This window comes from Pleurodeles waltl, chromosome 6, assembly GCF_031143425.1.
Source record: "Pleurodeles waltl isolate 20211129_DDA chromosome 6, aPleWal1.hap1.20221129, whole genome shotgun sequence".
NCBI classification, from domain to species: domain Eukaryota; kingdom Metazoa; phylum Chordata; class Amphibia; order Caudata; family Salamandridae; genus Pleurodeles; species Pleurodeles waltl.
The window spans coordinates 560,451,619-560,470,049 of NC_090445.1; the positions used below are offsets into that span (position 1 = coordinate 560,451,619).

The 18,431-nt window shown below is 45.9% G+C and overlaps 1 protein-coding gene across 1 annotated transcript in view; it reads right to left on the bottom strand.

The window, feature by feature from the left end:
- AMPD1 (adenosine monophosphate deaminase 1) overlaps window positions 1-18,431 on the bottom strand; it is a 1,595,039-nt gene that overhangs the window by 1,267,474 nt on the left and 309,134 nt on the right. Inside the window, exon 4 of the mRNA XM_069242152.1 lies at window positions 4,151-4,277. Within this exon, the coding sequence (XP_069098253.1) occupies window positions 4,151-4,277 (127 nt within the window). The remainder of the gene's footprint in view (window positions 1-4,150; window positions 4,278-18,431) is intronic.

Sequence of the window (18,431 nt, forward strand, 5' to 3'; positions counted from 1 at the left end):
TACATTCCACAGGGGATACAGGTTTGCCCTGTAACTAAGCAAACAGCACTCGCAGCCAGAAGTAGAAAGAATATGACTTGCAGGTGGCTTTAAGTTTCTTTCATGTCCAAGGTACTTTAGGAAAGTACCATCTCTCTTGGCATGTTACCCCAAATTTCTGCCTCTTTGTCTGTGTGTTTTGCCTGTCTCACTGGGATCTTGCTAGCCAGGACCCTAGTGCTCATAGTTTGTGGCCTATGTGTGTTGTCAGTATGCTTAACTGTGTCACTGAAGTTCTGCTAACAATAACTCCAGTGCTTATGCTCTCTCTGCTTACCAACTTTTTCACTACACTTCAGTGACTCCATATTCCAATTCTGATTGGCACACTGAACCCACACTGAACCCCCCTCATATGTCCCTAGTATATGGTACCTAGGTACCCAGGGCATTGGGGTTCCAGGAGATCCTTATGGGCTACAGCATTTCTTTTGCCACCCATAAGGAGCTCATACAAACCTTTCATCAGGACTGCCACTGCAGCCTGAGCAAAATACTGCACACACTATTTCACAGCCATTTTCACTGCACTAAGGTAACTTTTAATTTGCCTACATGTCTAACCTTTATTTACTGAAGGCTAGGTGCAAAGTTACTGTGGGTGAGGGCACCCTGGCACTAGCAAAGGTAACCCCACGTTGGCCAATTCCCTGGACTTTGTGAGTGCGGGGATACCATTTTAAGAGTGCACTACATATATGTAACTTTACAATGGTAACTCTGAATATGGCCATGTGAGGTGTCTAAGATCATGGACTTGTCCCTCCAATCCAAATCTGGTAAGGGGGGCAAATCCCATGCACCCTGGGGGCTCCACCATGGACCCCCAATACTGCTAAACCAGCTCTCTGAGGTTTCCACTGCAGCCCCAGCTGCTGCCACCTCACAAACAGGTTTCTGCCCTCCTGGGGACTGAGCAGCTCAATCCCAGAAAGGCAGAACAATGCATTTCCTTTGGGAGGACGATGTTACACCCTCTCCATTTGGAAATAGGTGTTACAGGCTTGGGGGGGTAGCCTCCCAGAGCCTCTGGAAATGCTTTGAAGGGCACAAACGGTACCCTCTTTGCATAATCCAGTGTACACCAGTTCAGGGACCCCAGTCCCTGCTCTGGCGCAAAACTGGACAAAGGAAAGGGGAGTGCCCACTCCTCTGTCCATCATCACCCCAGGGGTGGTGCCCAGAGCTCCTACAGAGTGTCCCTAGCGTTAGCCATCTTGGATTCCAAGGTGTGGGGACCCTCTGGAGACCTCTGAGTGGCCAGTGCCAGCAGGTGATGTCAGAGACCCCTCCTGATAGTTGCATACCTGAGTTGGTAGCCATTCCCCCTCTCAGGGCTATTTAGGGTCTCTCCTCTGGGTGTTTCCTCAGATTCGGTTTGCAATATTCCACCAGGACTCCTCTGCATCCTCCGCTTCAGCTTCTGACCGTCAGATCAACTGCAGACTGCTCCAGCAACTGCTGTAATTGCTACAAAGTATCCAGGACGACTCCTGTGACCTGCAACTTCAGCTCCAGACAGCTTTTGCAAAAGTTTCCAAGGTGTGCTAGCTCTGAGGACTGCCTGTCTTCACCCTGCACTGGAAGAACCGAAGCAATCTCCTGTGGAGTGACGGAGTCACTTCCCTGCTTCTACAGGGACACTTCTGTGATGACAACCGGTACTCTGGGACTCCTTTCCTGATGACGAGGCTGCTCCCTGGAACACAAGTGGTGGACCAGAGTGACCCAGACTGTCCAAAGGTCCTTCTGTCCAACTTTGGTGGAGGTAAGAGCTTTCCTCCCCGTGCTGTTAGAGTACCCCTGTACACTGCGTCTTCTGCAGCTCCTTGGGGTTCTGTGCACTTCTAAGAATCCTTCATGCACAGCGTTGCCCAGGTCCCCAGCACTACATCCTGTGACACACAGCTCCCTGAGTTGTTCTCCGGCGGCGTCGGACCTTCCAGTGTAGTGCTGCGATGACCGCACTTTGCATCTACTTTGTCCTCATGTTCTGGGACTCCCGTGGGCGCTGCCTGGTCTTCTGAGGGCTCTCTGAAGTGCTGAGAGCCCCCTCTGTCATCTCCTCAGTCTGAGTTGAGACCCCCAGGTCCCTCCTGGGTGCAGCCAGCTCCTTTTTGACGCAAACCGCATGCTTGCTTGAACCAAGGCTTGTTGGTGGAATCCAGTGAAGCAAACAGCCTGCATCCAACAACTCGACATGGGAAATCTCCTGCACCATGCAGGAACCCACAGCCATCTTCTTTGGTGCTCTTCTGTACTTTTCTTCTGATCAGAGAATCCACTTTTGCACCTTCTTCTAGGTTGGCAGGGGCTCCTGTCCTTCCTGGACTCTTCTTCGACTTCTGGACATGGTCTCCTCTCTCCACAGGTCTTCAGGTCCAGGAATCCATCATTTGTTGCTTGCAGTCTTGCTTGGTTCTTGCAAAATCCTTTATCACGACTTGTAGTGTGACCTGAGGAAACTTGCTGTAGTTTACCCCTGCTTTCCTGGGCTCTGGGGTGGGGTACTTCACTTACCTTTGGTGTTTTCTTACACTCCCAGCTCTGCTCTACACACTACACATGCCTAGGGGGGAATTTGACATTTGCATTCCACTATTTTAGTATATGGTTTGTGTTGCCCCTAGCCCCATTGCAATCTGTTGTATTTTCTACTGTTTGCACTATTCTATGACTGTTTACTTACCTGATTTTGGTTACTAGTGTATATATTGTGTATAATACTTACCACCAGAAGGAGTATTGTCTCTAAGATATTTTTGGCCTTATGTCACTAAAATAAGGTACCTTTATTTTTGGTAACACTGAGTATTGCCTTTTATTGTGTATAAGTACTGTGTAACTATAGTTGCATTGCAGGAGCTTTGCATGTCTCCTAGTTCAGCCTAAGCTGCTTTGCTACAGCTACCTCTAAACAGCCTAAGCTGCTAGGACATTACCTGTGTTTCACTAATAAGGGATAACTGGACCTGGTATAAGGTGTAAGTACCTTAGGTACCAACTACAGACCAGGCCAGCCTCCTACAGTTACTGTCACATTTAAAATACTTTGTAATGCCAAGGAGCCTTCTGATGTTGAATGCATCATTTACTTCAACAGTGAATGAGTTCATGTAGTCAGCTCTGTCCTTGACAGCGAGTTGGTGGCAGCATACCTGACCTCAAAAGAAACGTCCTCAGGGTCAAGCAGGAACAGTGGGATTCCTCTTCTAAGCCCTCTTACTTGGTATACGTCTGTGGAGGTACTAAAAGTAGGCTGTGTGACTTTAGCAGACGAGGTCGCTTCAGGCACTCCTGATCTTTGAGTCTTCTATTCAAGGTTTTGATACATCTAGGCTTCTCACTGCCTACCTGTAATGGACATGCTTGTATTATCTTTCAATTTCCTGTGCGTTTTCTAATATAAAATGCATTTGCCATGATACGAGTCTTGAAGGAACACTATGCAGAGATAGTGGACTCCTTTTCAATGTTTTTCTTCCCACCGGAGTGGCACTCCACAGTCAAGCGAGGCTGACAGCAAGAAATGTGAGAATTGACAAAACTCAAATAAAAAAAAAGGCTGGAAAAGCAATTCTGTATATAAAGACGTTGAGTGAACTCAAAATGCAATGTCCTGAGAAATATGTTCTGTAAGAAACAGAAAAAAGACAGGAAACCAGGGCTCAGAAAAGGATACTAGTTAGAGGAGCAAGAAATTAGAACTGACTTAAACTGGTTTCTTTTCATGATAAAAATAAATTAAAGATTTAGTCAATTTCATCTATAGCATAAGTTTCAAAAATACGTTTTCTTTCAAAACTGTCTTTCTAAAAAGGTTTTCCACAATTTGAAAAATTGGTATGATATCAAGAAAAAGGGCGGTATTATTCAGTGATTATGGTTGTAAGTGTCAATTCTGTAACGGAAATCCATTGCACAAACGGATTTTTAGCAATATGAAGAATCATAAATGGGGTTCAAGCATGCTCTGGAAATTGGAGAAAGTTAGTTTTTAATGGTCAGCCATGAAATATTGTATTCTGTAAAACAAGTATACTTTCACTTTAACACTGATCTTAAGCTATGGGTTTAAATTTGAGACTGAGTACAACCCTTTAGACTTTACCTTGCGGCAGCTGTAGAAATCTTGTGGACTTTCTTTCACTTCCTTCATTTCATTCAATTCGTTGAGCATCATATGCAGCTTGAACTTGGATGAATGAAAATCTAAGCGTTGCTTTGCATATGTGTTTCTGAAAAACATGTACACATAATTTGTAACTTTCTAAATATTTATTTAATGATGCAATATACATTGCTTCTGGCACTGGTCATTATGGTGTAATAATCTTTCATGAATTACGCTGGAAAATTACCTTCAGGTGAGGTTCCTTAAAAAGACCATTTAGCAATCTTGCTCATATGTAGTGTGGTGACAAAAGTCGGCCAAATATCTGTACTGTGACTGGTGAATGTGGCATAGTGAAAGGCTTCTTTAGTATGCTGGAATAGAGGGCTGCAGGGGAAAGCCGTCCTCCATGTCTACATTGGCATTTGTGCTGGCATTGTGTTTGTATTGGAACCTTTGCCATTAAAGGGACGGGGATGCCAGTCAAAGAAGTAACACACTATATAAAATGAAAGGTAGAAACATACATGGATCTCCTTTGTCTGCCCTTCCTGATGCCTACAGCTGGCACTTTGAACCATAATAAGGCTTAATTCCTAATGCTGCCGATTCTGCTTTAGAAACAAGATAAGGCTAGGGGCCTGATCTAGAGTTTGGTGGACAGACCATCCTTTCTCCATCGTGGTGGATCTCATTCATCTGCCTGGTCAGCGGTAATCCGCCTTCTGTATTTAGGGTTCAGCCTGACGGATCACCATCTGTCATGATGGAGGACAGTCCATCAGCTGTTTTTCAGTCCTTCATCCTCAATCTCCCTGTCCACGTCAACAAGCACCACTCCATCAACGTTGGTATGGTGGACATCCGTTCGCCATATATAGGGCTGTCCACCATCAGCATCAGATGAGGGAGGCTCCCGACAGAGGACAGCAATGGCAGATAGTGTTTCCGATGGTGGACACATCTGTCAATATACACCTAATCAAAATCTACTCAACAACACATGAAGCTCCCACTATAGAATACTCCTCCTCTAACTACACAAACAGCTTACCACTCACAACCCAAACAACCAGTAGCAGACCCTATGTCTTCATTATTCATAAAGGGCCTCATCAATGTCACCGAGACCACGAACACAGTGGAGGTGAGGCTGCCGCCAGGCCTCATCCCATCATACTACAATGTTTCCACCGGGCTGACCGGTGGAAATGTATTACGATGTATCAGTCTGGGCTTTAATAAATCCATCAGGGCTCTTTGTCAGGTACCTAACGCTTGTGTACAGATCAACGGTAGGGGCTCAGGTCTGATTCCTATCACTAGAGGAACAAGACAGTGGTGCCCTTGCTCATCCTTGCTATTCGCTTTATATATCGATCCATTTATTGCTCGGTTGGAAAGCAATAATAAGATTCAAGCAGTCTCTGTGAATCAATTACAGTATAACGTGTTAACATATGCTGACGACATATTGGTTGGTCGGAATAAATCTGGCTCCACTGCATAATAAAATTAAACAAGACCGATATAGAATTAATAATTTGCATCTAACATTGATGGTGAAATGCAATGTATTAAAGATGACAGTCCTTCCAAGAGTATTATATTTATTTAGAAATATACCATTGGAAATTCATTGGAGCTGGTTTACCAAGCTGGAAAGGTTGTGCTTTAACTTTATATGGGAGTTCAGGAAGTCAAGGAGAGCACTAAAAATGTATGATTCTCCCTAGATGGTGAGGAGGGTAGGCAGTACCTGGTTTTTCTACTTTATTATTGGTTGTGTATGTTACAGAACATCACGGTTCTGGAAATACTCACAATATTAATCTTTTGCATTGCCTCTGTCTACCAACTCACATTGGGCTCTGATGTCAAGAGCTGCTTTTTAAGGTATTTAGAGAGAAGCTATTTGAAAAAACTAGCATTCAAGGTCTGGTGTCAGATCAGAAGGAGGGTTAACATTACCAAACGTAACTGCAATACCCCACTTTGGAATTTTCCCACCTTACCATCCTGGATAAGTCCAAATGCCCCCACATTCACAGAGTGTCGATCACACTTCCTGGCTATGTATAATATGGAAAAAGATCTCTATGAGCAAAGGGGGAGGTGTGCTCAAAAGAGGGGTAATCTAATTTGGGCCGCAGTTGATGAATAAGATCTGAGAAAAAAGATCCCAAGTGTTCAGTAAGAGCATAACTCTTGCCGATGAGGCTGAACTTCAAGACCAGCCGGGCCAAGGAAGATTGTAATGCCAGCAACATAGGCCTCTCCCTCGGATAATAGATCAAGTACAGCAAGCATAGTCCTGTTCCCATTACGAACATCAGTGCCCCCATAAGTTCCCTGTGGCCCCACACCTCAACAACTCTGGCCACCCCTGTCCTGGCTCCTATGACAACAACACCCTAAACATCTGCTGTGCAGCCAGAACACACTATAAACTGGCAACCCACTCAAGGTCACAGCAGCACAGTAAGAAAAGGGCTGGGGGAAGTCGTGCTGTGAGGTAGGAGGCTGATGATATGGTCACCAACATAAATTAACTGAATTCATGAGACGCAGTCCAACCAGCGAAACTGCTAATCAACTTAAATCAGCGATGGACGTGCTGAAGAGGTGTGTTGGCCATTGAAGAGCACTTGCCTGAATGTAAAAAATCTACCTGCTCCCAAGCCCTCAGTGATGATAAAAGATCTGGCAATATATGAGGAGTTGAAACCCAAGAGTAATTTCATACCACTCACTGTGCATAAAACTCTAGACATATTTGAACCATTAGTAATCAATGACCTCAAACACCTATATTACACCAAAAAAGGGAACAACGGGCCAGATGTAGCAAAGGTTTGCGACTCGCAAACGGGCAGAATCGCAATTTGCGACAGTGCAAAATCGGAAATGGGATGCAAAAAGCCCATTTCCGACTCGCAAAAAGCGATGGGACCCGTTTGCGAGTCGCATCCGTTGCGACCCCATTTTGCGACCCGCAAATACCAAGTCGCAATTAGCGAGTCGCAAACCATATGCAATTGCAACTCGCAAATTGCGACTAGTCGCAAAAAGCCCAGTTTGCATGTCCCATTTACCACTAACTCAGAGCAGGTGGTAACCATTACCAAAGTATAAAAGGAGACCCAGAAGGCATCTGGGTTACTCAAGATGGCAGAGATATACCTGATAGCAGTGAGGAGGAGAGTCCACGCAGCCCAGCAGAGGAGGAGGAGGGGCCACAGACAGGAGAAGATATATAGAACCAGGCAGACTCTTTTTCAGAAAACTGAAGAGGAGATCTATGACAAATACCGACTTAGCAGCGCAGCCATACTAGAATTAATAGATTTACTCAAACCACAGCTAGAACACCAGACTGTGTTGCTGTGGCAGGTGGGGTATCCCAAAGTGCAGTGTCAAGGTTCCTCAGGGCCTTCCTAGATGCCTTAGTCACGCACATGTCTCACTTCATATACTTACCAAGGAATGAGGCAGAAATGAACAGCACCAAGCTGGACTTTTACCGCATTGCCCACTTTCCCCATGTCATAGGGTGTGTAGATGGGACACACATTCAAATATGCCCCCCTGCAAATCTGGAACACATTTTCCGCAACAGAAAGTGTACCCACTCACTCAATATACAGGTTGTTTGTGACGCCCATTATGTCATCACCGACATTGTAGCTAAGTTTCCAGGCAGTACCCATGACTCATACATTTTTAGGCATAGTGGGATACATCAACGCCTGGAACGTGGGGAATTCGGAGACGGTTACCTCCTAGGTAGAGCCACAGACACTTGCAGACATACACACAGGTCACTGTGCACGACAATCTGGACTTCCTAACCGTGTACTTTTGTGCCCAACAGGTGACAGTGCATATGTTCTCAGGCCTTGGATCATGACTCCGTTTTTAACACCCAGCACTGAATCAGAGAGGCAATACAACAGTGCACATAAGAGGACCAGGAACCTGATAGAGTGCACCTTCGGACTCCTGAAGGCAAGATTCAGATGCCTCCACCGCAGTGGAGGTGCCCTCCAATACACCCCCATTACCGCATTCAAAATTGTGGTCGCATGCGCCATCCTCCACAACATAGCCACCCGACGTGGGCTACCTCTCACCCCTGCAGACCCAGATCCTGATGATGAAGAGCAAGAACAACCACATCGCCATCATGGGGATCGGAGTATTGCTAATCAAGGCAGACTGAGACGGGACCACATTGCAACACAATATTTTGGACGGTACGTGTCAACTCCCACCATACTCACCTATTAACCAAAAACTCCATTTGTTAAGTGGAACAAAAATAACTGTTTAATTAGTGTAATAAAGAAACTATTTACAAGTAGAGATTGTCCATGGGCAGGAAAATGCCAACCAGTCATGTGGCACATTAACGCCATGTGCCACATTTAATGGTCCTGGGTGATCTCTACGATCTTCTGCCCCTCCTGCCAGCCTGGCTGGTCCCTGCTGCTTCCGTGGTGCTCTGCCTACCACTCCTGAGCACCCTGCTGTCAGTGACAGAGACACTGCTCACTGTTGAGCCCTCCTCACTGTCTTGGGGTGTTTCCCCTGTGGCCCTCGACATTTCCCGTGTCTCCATCAGTTCGATGATGTGGGTGAGACGTCCCAGGCCCCTAGCCACATCCCCAGCGAAATGGCCCATCTCCACTTGCAGCCCAACTGTCCTCCTCGATAGGCCTGTGGTATTCATGGCGAGCCTGCCGATGGATGTGGCCATCCTGTCCAGTCTGTGCATTATCTGCCGATCTCTGCGCCGCCCACCCTCTGCCTGGGCCAGCAGTCCTCCCGCCAGTTCCCTCATGGCAAGGGCAAGGTCCCCAGTGTTCCGGCAGATCATGTCCATACGTGTGTTGAAGTGCTGCATGCTGGCATGGTTGTTTCGCACAAAGCGGTGCAGCACACCACTAATTCTGCCCAAAATTCTGTTCTGCAGGCGCTGACCACGCAGCAGATGTGCCTCACTGGTGGTTGGAGGAAGTAGCCCGGACGCAGACTGCAGCCCAGATGGTCTTGACCTGTGACGCCTGCGCAGCGGTGGCTGCCCTGTGCTTCCACCTGTCTCCTCCCTGCCTGTTGCTGGGGCAGCCTCTTGCGGAATTGTTGCAGCAGGTGTGGCTACTGCAGGGATGCTGCTGACCGTGCAGGTGGGGGTGCTGGCGGGTCCTGGGGTGTCCTCATGGGCCTGGGTGCTTGGGGTGTTGGTGGTGTCTTGCTGGAGACCTGTGGGACATGGGGAACAGACTGTCAGTGTCTACTATCTAATAAACATTTGCCTATGAACTGCCTACTTGACTGCATTTCCCATAATGCATCATTCTGGCATTTGCTACCCTGAAATGGAGCTATTTTGGTTGTGCATGCACCTGTGTACATGGTGGGTGGGGGTATGGCATTGATAGGGGTACAGGCATATCACATGGTACTCACCGGTTGATGTGCTGGGCTCTGAGGTGTCCAGGTCCCCAAATCCAGACACTGCCTCCTGCTCCAATGTTTCTTCCACCCTTTCTTCCAGGGGTGTGGGTGGTGGCACAGACGATGGTCCCCCTCCTGTGCCTCTCATCTCCCGGAGCCTTTCAGCCACCCTCTCCTTGGTCCGGGAGCGGAGGTCATACCACCTCTTCTTGATGTCCTCGATGGTCCTATGGCTCACCCCCAGGGAATTGATCTTGTCCTGAATGTCCTGCCAGAGTTGTTTTTTTGTGGCCTCAGGAACATTGTGGGCTGCTCTCCCAAACGAGTCATCATAGTGCTGACAGCATTCCTCTGTCAGCACCTCCAGCTCCCTCTCAGAAAATTTGAGCTTCCTCTTTCTTGGGGTTCCCTCCATGGCAGCTGCTGTTTGTGCTGTGTGAAAACCGGCAGTTATAAAAGGGTGTGGTCCTCCCTCCTCCCAGGTGTATTTGTAAACTTCCTGGCTGTGATGTCATCATCATGTGCCAGGAAGTGTTTCCAGAGTGTTCTGGTGTGGTTTCTGGAGTGTTCTGCTGCACCTGTAAGCAATTTTCAAGGTAATCGCAATTTGCGACACCTACTCGCTAATTGCGAGTTCATTTTTTGCACACTCGCAAAAAGCGACCTCTCAATCTGCGGACTCGCACACTGCGTTGCGAGTCCGTCTGCAAGTCGCTATTTCGGATCGTTTTTTTTTCTTGCATTACATATTGCGACTCGCATTTTGCGAGTCGCATCAACTCGCAAAATGCGAGTCGCAATTTTTAATTTTGCTACATCTGGCCCAACATTCTCACCAAAAATGATAGGGCTCTACTTAAATCCTTGACTACATTTCAAATGGCATATCAGTTAGGTGCTCTGGCGATGATGAATGCTGATTTCAACTTGGCAAAAGTCACGGCTCATGTCATGGATGACAAGGTGTATATGGTGTTATGCGTGGCACTTCAGTTTTTCGAAGAGTACTGCAAAACATCTTTGACAAAGCTTCGCAAATGGAATGGATTTACAAAAATATAAAAACACTTTTGCAGACAATCTTTCCCCAGTGGCCTAAATTATAAATGCTTCCCAAAATCCCAAAAAATCTTTCAGATCCTCCATATCGACCGACTGTCTGTGCATATGAGCCCATACATAATCACTTAAGAAAATATTTAGATCATTTTCTACAACCAATAGTGGGATACTACTGCATTTCTTAACGGATTAAAAACTGTACAACTTCAAGCACAGCAGGAAACACGGCTTTGTATGATCAATGTAAATTCATTAATGCACCTGTATTCCTACAATGAGATTATTGAGGAAGTAGAATGAGTTGTGCTAACTGAAGGTGAATTTGGAGCCAGTAAAGTGTTTTTATTTGCGTTACTGCACTTTTGTTTATACTACATATACTTTCAATGACAAGGCGAGTTCTTTCTACAGCAGAGCAAGACACCTATGATTTTAACTGGGGCCTCACACTATTGCAACAACTACATAGCTAAATGTGAAACAGATTCTACTTGTAATAATGTTCAAAGGAATAATAATTAAATTTTATATACCTGAAACATTAATGAGAGCTTGCTTGTCTTGAATGGCTCTCCAGAAAGATTAGTTCAGAACACTTCTGATTTGAATACCAAAAATCACAATATACAATTTACATGTGATTGAAAAGAGTCACATACCATTTTTGTATGTGGTGGCGTGGTGGTACATATAGAGGGAACTAAACTTTACACAAGTGTACAAGTGTACACAGAAAAGGACTAACAAAAATATTGCTTTACATTTTTGTAGCTTTCATTCTAAATCTTTGAAGAACCATTCAAGGAAAACATGTTTGCCATCATTAAAGATGAATACAATGAAACATTCAGAACATGTGGATACACTGAAAAAAAAATTCGAATTTAGTAAAATGCATCAAAAGAATTGACAGAGACTCACTATTAAACAAATGAGTAACAAAAAAACAAACAGGTTATCAATAAACTCTGGGAAATTCTGCAAAATGAAAAAAGATTTTGGAAGTTTGTTCAAAGACAGACCCTTGTTCGCATTTCAACCTTACCAAAATTTGAAAGAAATTCTTTCCAATGAAAAGAAGAAAAAATGAAAGGAATTTCAAAGGAAAAGTTAGATGTGGTAAATGCATTCACTGAAATAATGTATTTGTATATAATCTCATGACCCAAGCCCAAAAAAGACAGAGAACTCCACTAAACCATACGGCGAGTAAAGACTCAAAAAACTGTATATGTCCTTGTAAGCTGTTGTATACATCCAAGACAGAACAAAAAATAAAGGTCAGAACAACAGAACACAAAAGGAGTATCCAGGATAAACAAAAAACATTCCAACTACAAAATCTGATAACCCCAGTTTCAGTTTTTCAAACAGAAAACACCACAACAAGACACCAACAACAAAAATAGACTCTTGCAAAGAGAAACTGTTTGGGTGAAATTGTTAAATACACTCCACTCCACGGGATGAATGATAGATTGGAAACGTCATGTTTTATTTTGGGAATAGCAGTGTTGACTTGTTATACAGATCTATTCAGGCATATCAAGGCATAGAAAATTGAATGATGTGGTGAGGTTTTGTGAGTGAGCAAAATACTTAAGTAGAGTAGTATATTTTATGCACATTTTCCTATTTGCCTATTGTTGCGATTAACAATTTTTGTTAAACGTTTTGACTTATATTTTTCTAATAGCTGTCCAGGGGTGCTTTAGGTTTGGTACAGTCCTCTTTCGCCTTACAATGATAGTTGTAATAATACATGCGTAATACAATTGACATTGTTCACCCACTGTAGATAACAATGTCTTTTGAAGTGAGCCTGTAGACACCCATCTGATAATGGTGTCAAGCCGGGCACACTCGGAGCAGTACACATGCACTTGTTTTGGGTTTCAAAAACACAGCACACATGTTTGTCACACAGCAAGGCGCATGCAGGTGGAGCTGAATTTTCAGTCTGCATTTTTTTTAAATGCAGCAAATCATTTGGTGAACTTGGAAGAAATCAATACATCCACAAAATGTGAGTGTTGGGTTTGCTGCACACACATAGGGCCTCTTCACAAGTTTTGTGGTCTCTTGGCAAGACCGCTGTGGTGGCAGCCGCCATTGAATAGTTTGAATACCCCACACCTGACACACATCCACACAGCCGACACATATACACACTGCAGTACATAAGACACCCCAACACAACCCACAGTCCTCTGCAACCAGAACGCCACACACAGCCAGGCGCCAGCCAAAAGTTAAAGATATGGCAAAACAAACAATATGGACCCCTACACATTTCCCTGAGCACTCATCCCGCACCTGCACAACACACACAACACACAATTTAGTATCCCACACAATACACAACAATCACCACCCATTCACATCACAGCACCCACACCTCATCACTAAAAATGCTTCTCCATTTTTCACAACCTCACCGCCTCTTCCACCCCTACCATGTCCCCACAAAAACATTAACGTTTCACTGATGATTAGTGGAGGGTCAAGGTACACAAAATTGTCAGAGTAGAGCCATACCTTTTTGGAGCACAGGTCCAGCAAAGATCATTAGCCAGAAAAATGGAGTTGTGGCAAACGATAGTCGACAGGGTGAATTCTGTAGGCAGTTACCCACGCACAAGGGACAACATCAGGAAGAGGTGGAACGACCTCAGGGGGAAGGTCCATTCCCTGTCCGTCAGGCACCAGCTGGTGGTCCTCAAGATTGGGGTGGATCCCCGCCTCCTCCTCTTACTTTCACATCATGGGAGGAGAAGGTCTTGGACATCCTGCATCCTGAGGGCCTTACAGGAATACCTGGGGGAATGGAGTCTGATAAGTCACTACACCATTGATGTCACCAAAAAGCTTTGTCTTGTCATGCTCACTGATCACCTTCCTCCACCTCAATAACCAACCCACCCACCACCCCTGTGTTAAAATGTCTAAATACCCCTCTTTGGTGTGCAACATGTCAACTAAACTCACCTGGGGCCACAGTGTTTGTGTACGGCATTTGAAGTACAGGGACTGACAGCACTACAACTCCCAGCAGGCACTGTTCCACCTGTAAGAAAACCAGAACAGTGCACTATATTTCAAAATGTCTTGCATGTGAAACTAACAATCAATGTAACCCCTCATGAATGCACCACTGTTTAACAGTCCAAGGCAATGACAGCAATGCTATGGTCCACTACCAGTACTATTACAAGCGAAACACGACTACAGCTGTGTCCCCTAACAAACTGGCCTTTGAGAAAACCTCCCTAACAATGTTATATACACACCTGGGGGGCGGGCGGAACTATATGGGTAACTGGATGTGTTTGCAGTACATCCATAGAGAGGCCCAGGTCAAAAGGTAACTCCCATGCCAGCTCTGTCACCATTGTGCATTGTCCAGCTCTTAGTTGAATCAATAATGTCATACACCTTACTAGGAAACAAGTGTACATTGTCATGTATTTACTCTTTACTCAGACAAGATCTGAGGGCATCAGCAGTCAACTAAATACCAATGTGCTCCAAGAACTTGGAGCATGTTGTATGTAATTGCAAAAACCTGTGTCCCACATTGCTCTAACCCAGATTTGGAACCAGCAGTCATTGTTCTGTCAGGGAATCATGTAAATGCAGTGTGTGCATGTTAGACCTGACAGTCTTAGGGTAGTCACCCCTAACTTTTTGCCTGCCTCCCTCCACTTTTTGGATACTGTTTTTGCTGGTTTTTAGACTCTGCGCACTTTACCACTGCTAACCAGTGCTAAAGTGCATATGCTCTCTCCCTTTAAACCTGGTAACTTTGGATCATACCTGATTGAACTATTTAATCTACTTATAAGACCCTAGTAATGTGCACTACAGGTGCCTAGGGCCTGTAGATTAAATGCTACTAGTGGATCTGCAGCACTGGTTGTGCCACCCACTCAAGTAGCCCCCTCAACCTTGTCTCAGGCTTGCCATTGCAAGACCTGTGGGTGCAGTTTCAATGCCACCTCGACTTGGCATTTAAAAGTACTTGCCAAGCCTAGAACTCCCCTTTTTCTACATATAAGTCACCCTTAATGTGTGCCCTAGGTAACCCCTAGAGCAGGGTGCTGTGTGGGTAAAAGGCAGGACATGTACCTGTGTAATTATATGTCCTGGTAGTGTAAAACTCCTAAGTTCGTTGTTACACTACTGTGAGGCCTGCTCCCTTCATAGGCTAACATTGGGGCTGCCCTCATACACTGTTGAAGTGGCAGCTGCTGATCTGAAAGGAGCAGGAAGGTCATATTTAGTATGGCCAGAATGGCAATACAAAATCCTGCTGACTGGTGAAGTCGGATTTAATATTACTATTCTAGAAATGCCACTTTTAGAAAGTGAGCATTTCTTTGCACTTAAATCCTTCTGTGCCTTACAATCCACGTCTGGCTGGGCTTGGTTGACAGCTCCTTGTGCATTCACTCAGACACACCCCAAACACAGGGTACTCAGCCTCACTTGCATACATCTGCATTTTGAATGGGTCTTCCTGGGCTGGGAGGGTGGAGGGCCTGCTCTCACAAAGGACTGCCACACCCCCTACTGGGACCCTGGCAGACAGGATTGAACTGAAAGGGGACCTGGTGCACTTCTTAGCCACTCTTTGAAGTCTCCCCCACTTCAAAGGCACATTTGGGTATAAAACAGGGCCTCTGCCCTACCTCATCAGACACTTGCTGGAGAAGAAACCTGAACCAGAAACTACATCCTGCCAAGAAGAACTGCCTGGCTGCTCAAAGGACTCACCTGCCTGCTTTCTACAAAGGACTGCTGTCTTGCTGTTGCCCTGCTGCCTTGCTGAACTCTTGTCTGGCTGTGAAAGTGCTCTCCAAGGGCTTGGATAGAGCTTGCCTCCTGTTCCCTGAAGTCTCAGGACCAAAAAGACTTCTCTTTTTCACTTAGACACTCCGTGCGCCGAATATTTCGACGCACAGCTTGTTCCGCGGCGAGAAAAACGCCGCACACCGAAGCTGACCGACGCGACGCTCTGGGGACGATCGAAAATCCGACGCACGGCTTCGCAAGGATAACGCCGCCCGAGCTCTAGAGGAGAAATCGACGTGACACCTGCCGTGAGATCGTAATTTCAACGCGCAGCCCCGCAGACCGACGTCTAGAGGAGAAATCGACGTGACGCCTGCCGTGAGATCGTAATTTCGACGCGCAGCCCCGCAGACCGACGCCCAGCCGGAGAACAAGCAGGAAAATCCACGCACAGACCCGGGACATCTGGTAATCCCCGCGATCCACAGAAAGAGACTGTCCGCGCGCCGGAAAACGACGCCCGACTTCCCCGCGTGGAAAAATAACGACGCAAGTCCGTGTGTGCTGGGGAGAAATCGACGCACACACCCTTTTTCCACGCACCTCTTCCTTTGTGGCCCTCTGAGGAAATTTTTCCACGCTAAACCAGGTACTTGTGCTTGAAAGAGACTTTGTTTATATTCTAAAGACTTAAGACACTTTATATCACTTTTCAGTGATATCTCTACAATTTCCTATTGCAACTTTATTCTTTTTGACCTACAATTATCCTGATAAATATTATATATTTTTCTAAACACTGTGTGGTGTATTTTTGTGGTGCTATATGGTGGTATTGTATGATTTATTGCACAAATACTTTACACATTGCCTTCTAAGTTAAGCCTGACTGCTCGTGCCAAGCTACCAGAGGGTGGGCACAGGATAATCTTGGATTGTGTGTGACTTACCCTGACTAGAGTGAGGGCTTTTGCTTGGACAGGGGGTAACCTGACTGCCAACCAAAAACCCCATTTCTAACATAGGTGATCAGCGGTGAGGATAGGACTTGTATTTGTGCAGTGACATACAGTAGCTAAGTATTTCACTACCTACCCACAGTTGAAGGTCAACTTGGTTTTTATCTCTTTTTGCAAATCCGTTTTTTCCTGACAATTTTCAAAAACTAAATCCTCACTCAACATGTCTCTGACTGGGTCTCAGACAGGGGACTTTGACCTAGTCCAGTTGGATACATATACGGTCAAACAACTAAGAGGATTCTGCAGGGCATTGAGGGTACCCACCCAAGGGGCCTCCAGAAAGGAGGACTTTCAAGTGGCGCTGAGGGCCTGGGCAGAAGCCCATTTAGAGGATGATGAGGAAGAGGAGCCAGAAAATGCCCCCTCAGAGGAATTTTCACTATCTGTGGATGGTGTTACCACTGCAATTGTGCCCCCTTCCAGACCAGGGAGCAGTGTCTCTGTGCAAAGCCTGACCGCAGAGGAAAGGAGAGAAGAAAGGGAGTTCCAATTGCAAATGGCAAAACTGAAAATTGAGGCTCAACAGGAGGAGAGAAGGGCAGAGAGAGAAGCCAAACAAGCTGAGGCTGAAAGAGCAGCCAAACAGATTGAAGCTGAAAGAACAGCCAAACAAGCAGAAGCTGAAAGAGCAGCCAAACAGGTGGAAGCTGAAAGAGCTTTGGCTGAAAAGAAACTATTGTTGGCTCATGAACTGAGTCTCAAGGAGCTGGAGATCAAGGCGAGACAGTCTGAATCCAGCAATAATGGTGGCAGCATACAGACAGGACCTGCTGGAGAAAAGAAGGTTCGTATACCCAAAAATGTGGTGCCCAGTTTTGTGGTGGGAGATGACATAGATAAATGGTTAGCTGCTTATGAAGTTGCACTAAGGGCTCATGAGGTTCCTGAAGGGCAATGGGGGGTAGCTATGTGGGGTTATGTGCCGCCATTGGGGAGGGACACACTTCTCACATTGGATCAACCTGATCAAAACACATACCCACTTCAGAAAACAACTTTACTTGCCAAGTTTGGGCTGACCCCTGAGGGATACTGTCAGAGGTTCAGGGACAGCACCAAACAACACACACAAACATGGGTAGATTTCTTTGACTTTTCCAGTAAGGCACTGAATGTATGGGTGCGGGGCAACAAAGTAAATGACTATAAAGGGTTATATGACTTGATTCTGAGAGAGCATATGCTTAATACTACTTTTACAGAGTTGCGCCAGCACTTGGTAGATAGTAAGCTGACTGATCCCAGGAAGCTTGCTGAGGAGGCGGACCTCTGGGTTAGCACCAGAGTGTCCATAAAGGTACCTGGGGGGGACTCACACAAAGGTGGTCAGGGTTCCCAACAGAAGAAAGAGGGGGGAGATAAACTTACAGATAAGGAACTCTCAAAAGGCCCCCAAAAGAATTCCCAGGGAGGGGGTGGCAACCATTCCTTCTCTAGATTTGGGAAGAAGCCAGGGACATTTGATAAGTCAGGGAAATCCAACCCCAAATGTATGGAGTGTTACCAGTATGGTCACTATAAATGTGATCCCCAGTGCCCCAAGAGGGCACTATCCACTACCGGACAGGCTCCTGGGTTGACTAGTGTAGCGCTCGGGGGGAGATGGACCCAGATAGCTTTGGGGAACAGGTAGAGATTTCCCTAGTGTCCCTGGGAGAAGGAGAAATGGTGCCCAAGGCCCACATGCCCAAAAATACTTCCACGTACCGGCAGTGGGTCACCATTGATGGGCAGAAGGTGGAGGCTCTGCGTGACACAGGAGCCAGTATGACTACTATCAAGAGTCAGCTGGTGTCAACAGAGCAGATAGTCCCTAATACATTCCACCAGGTCATAGTCGCTGACAATCGCGAGAGTCACCTACCGGTTGCTCTGGTTCCCTTTGAGTGGGGGGGGGTCTCTGGTACTCTGAAAGTAGCTGTGAGTCCTGCCATGCCTGTAGA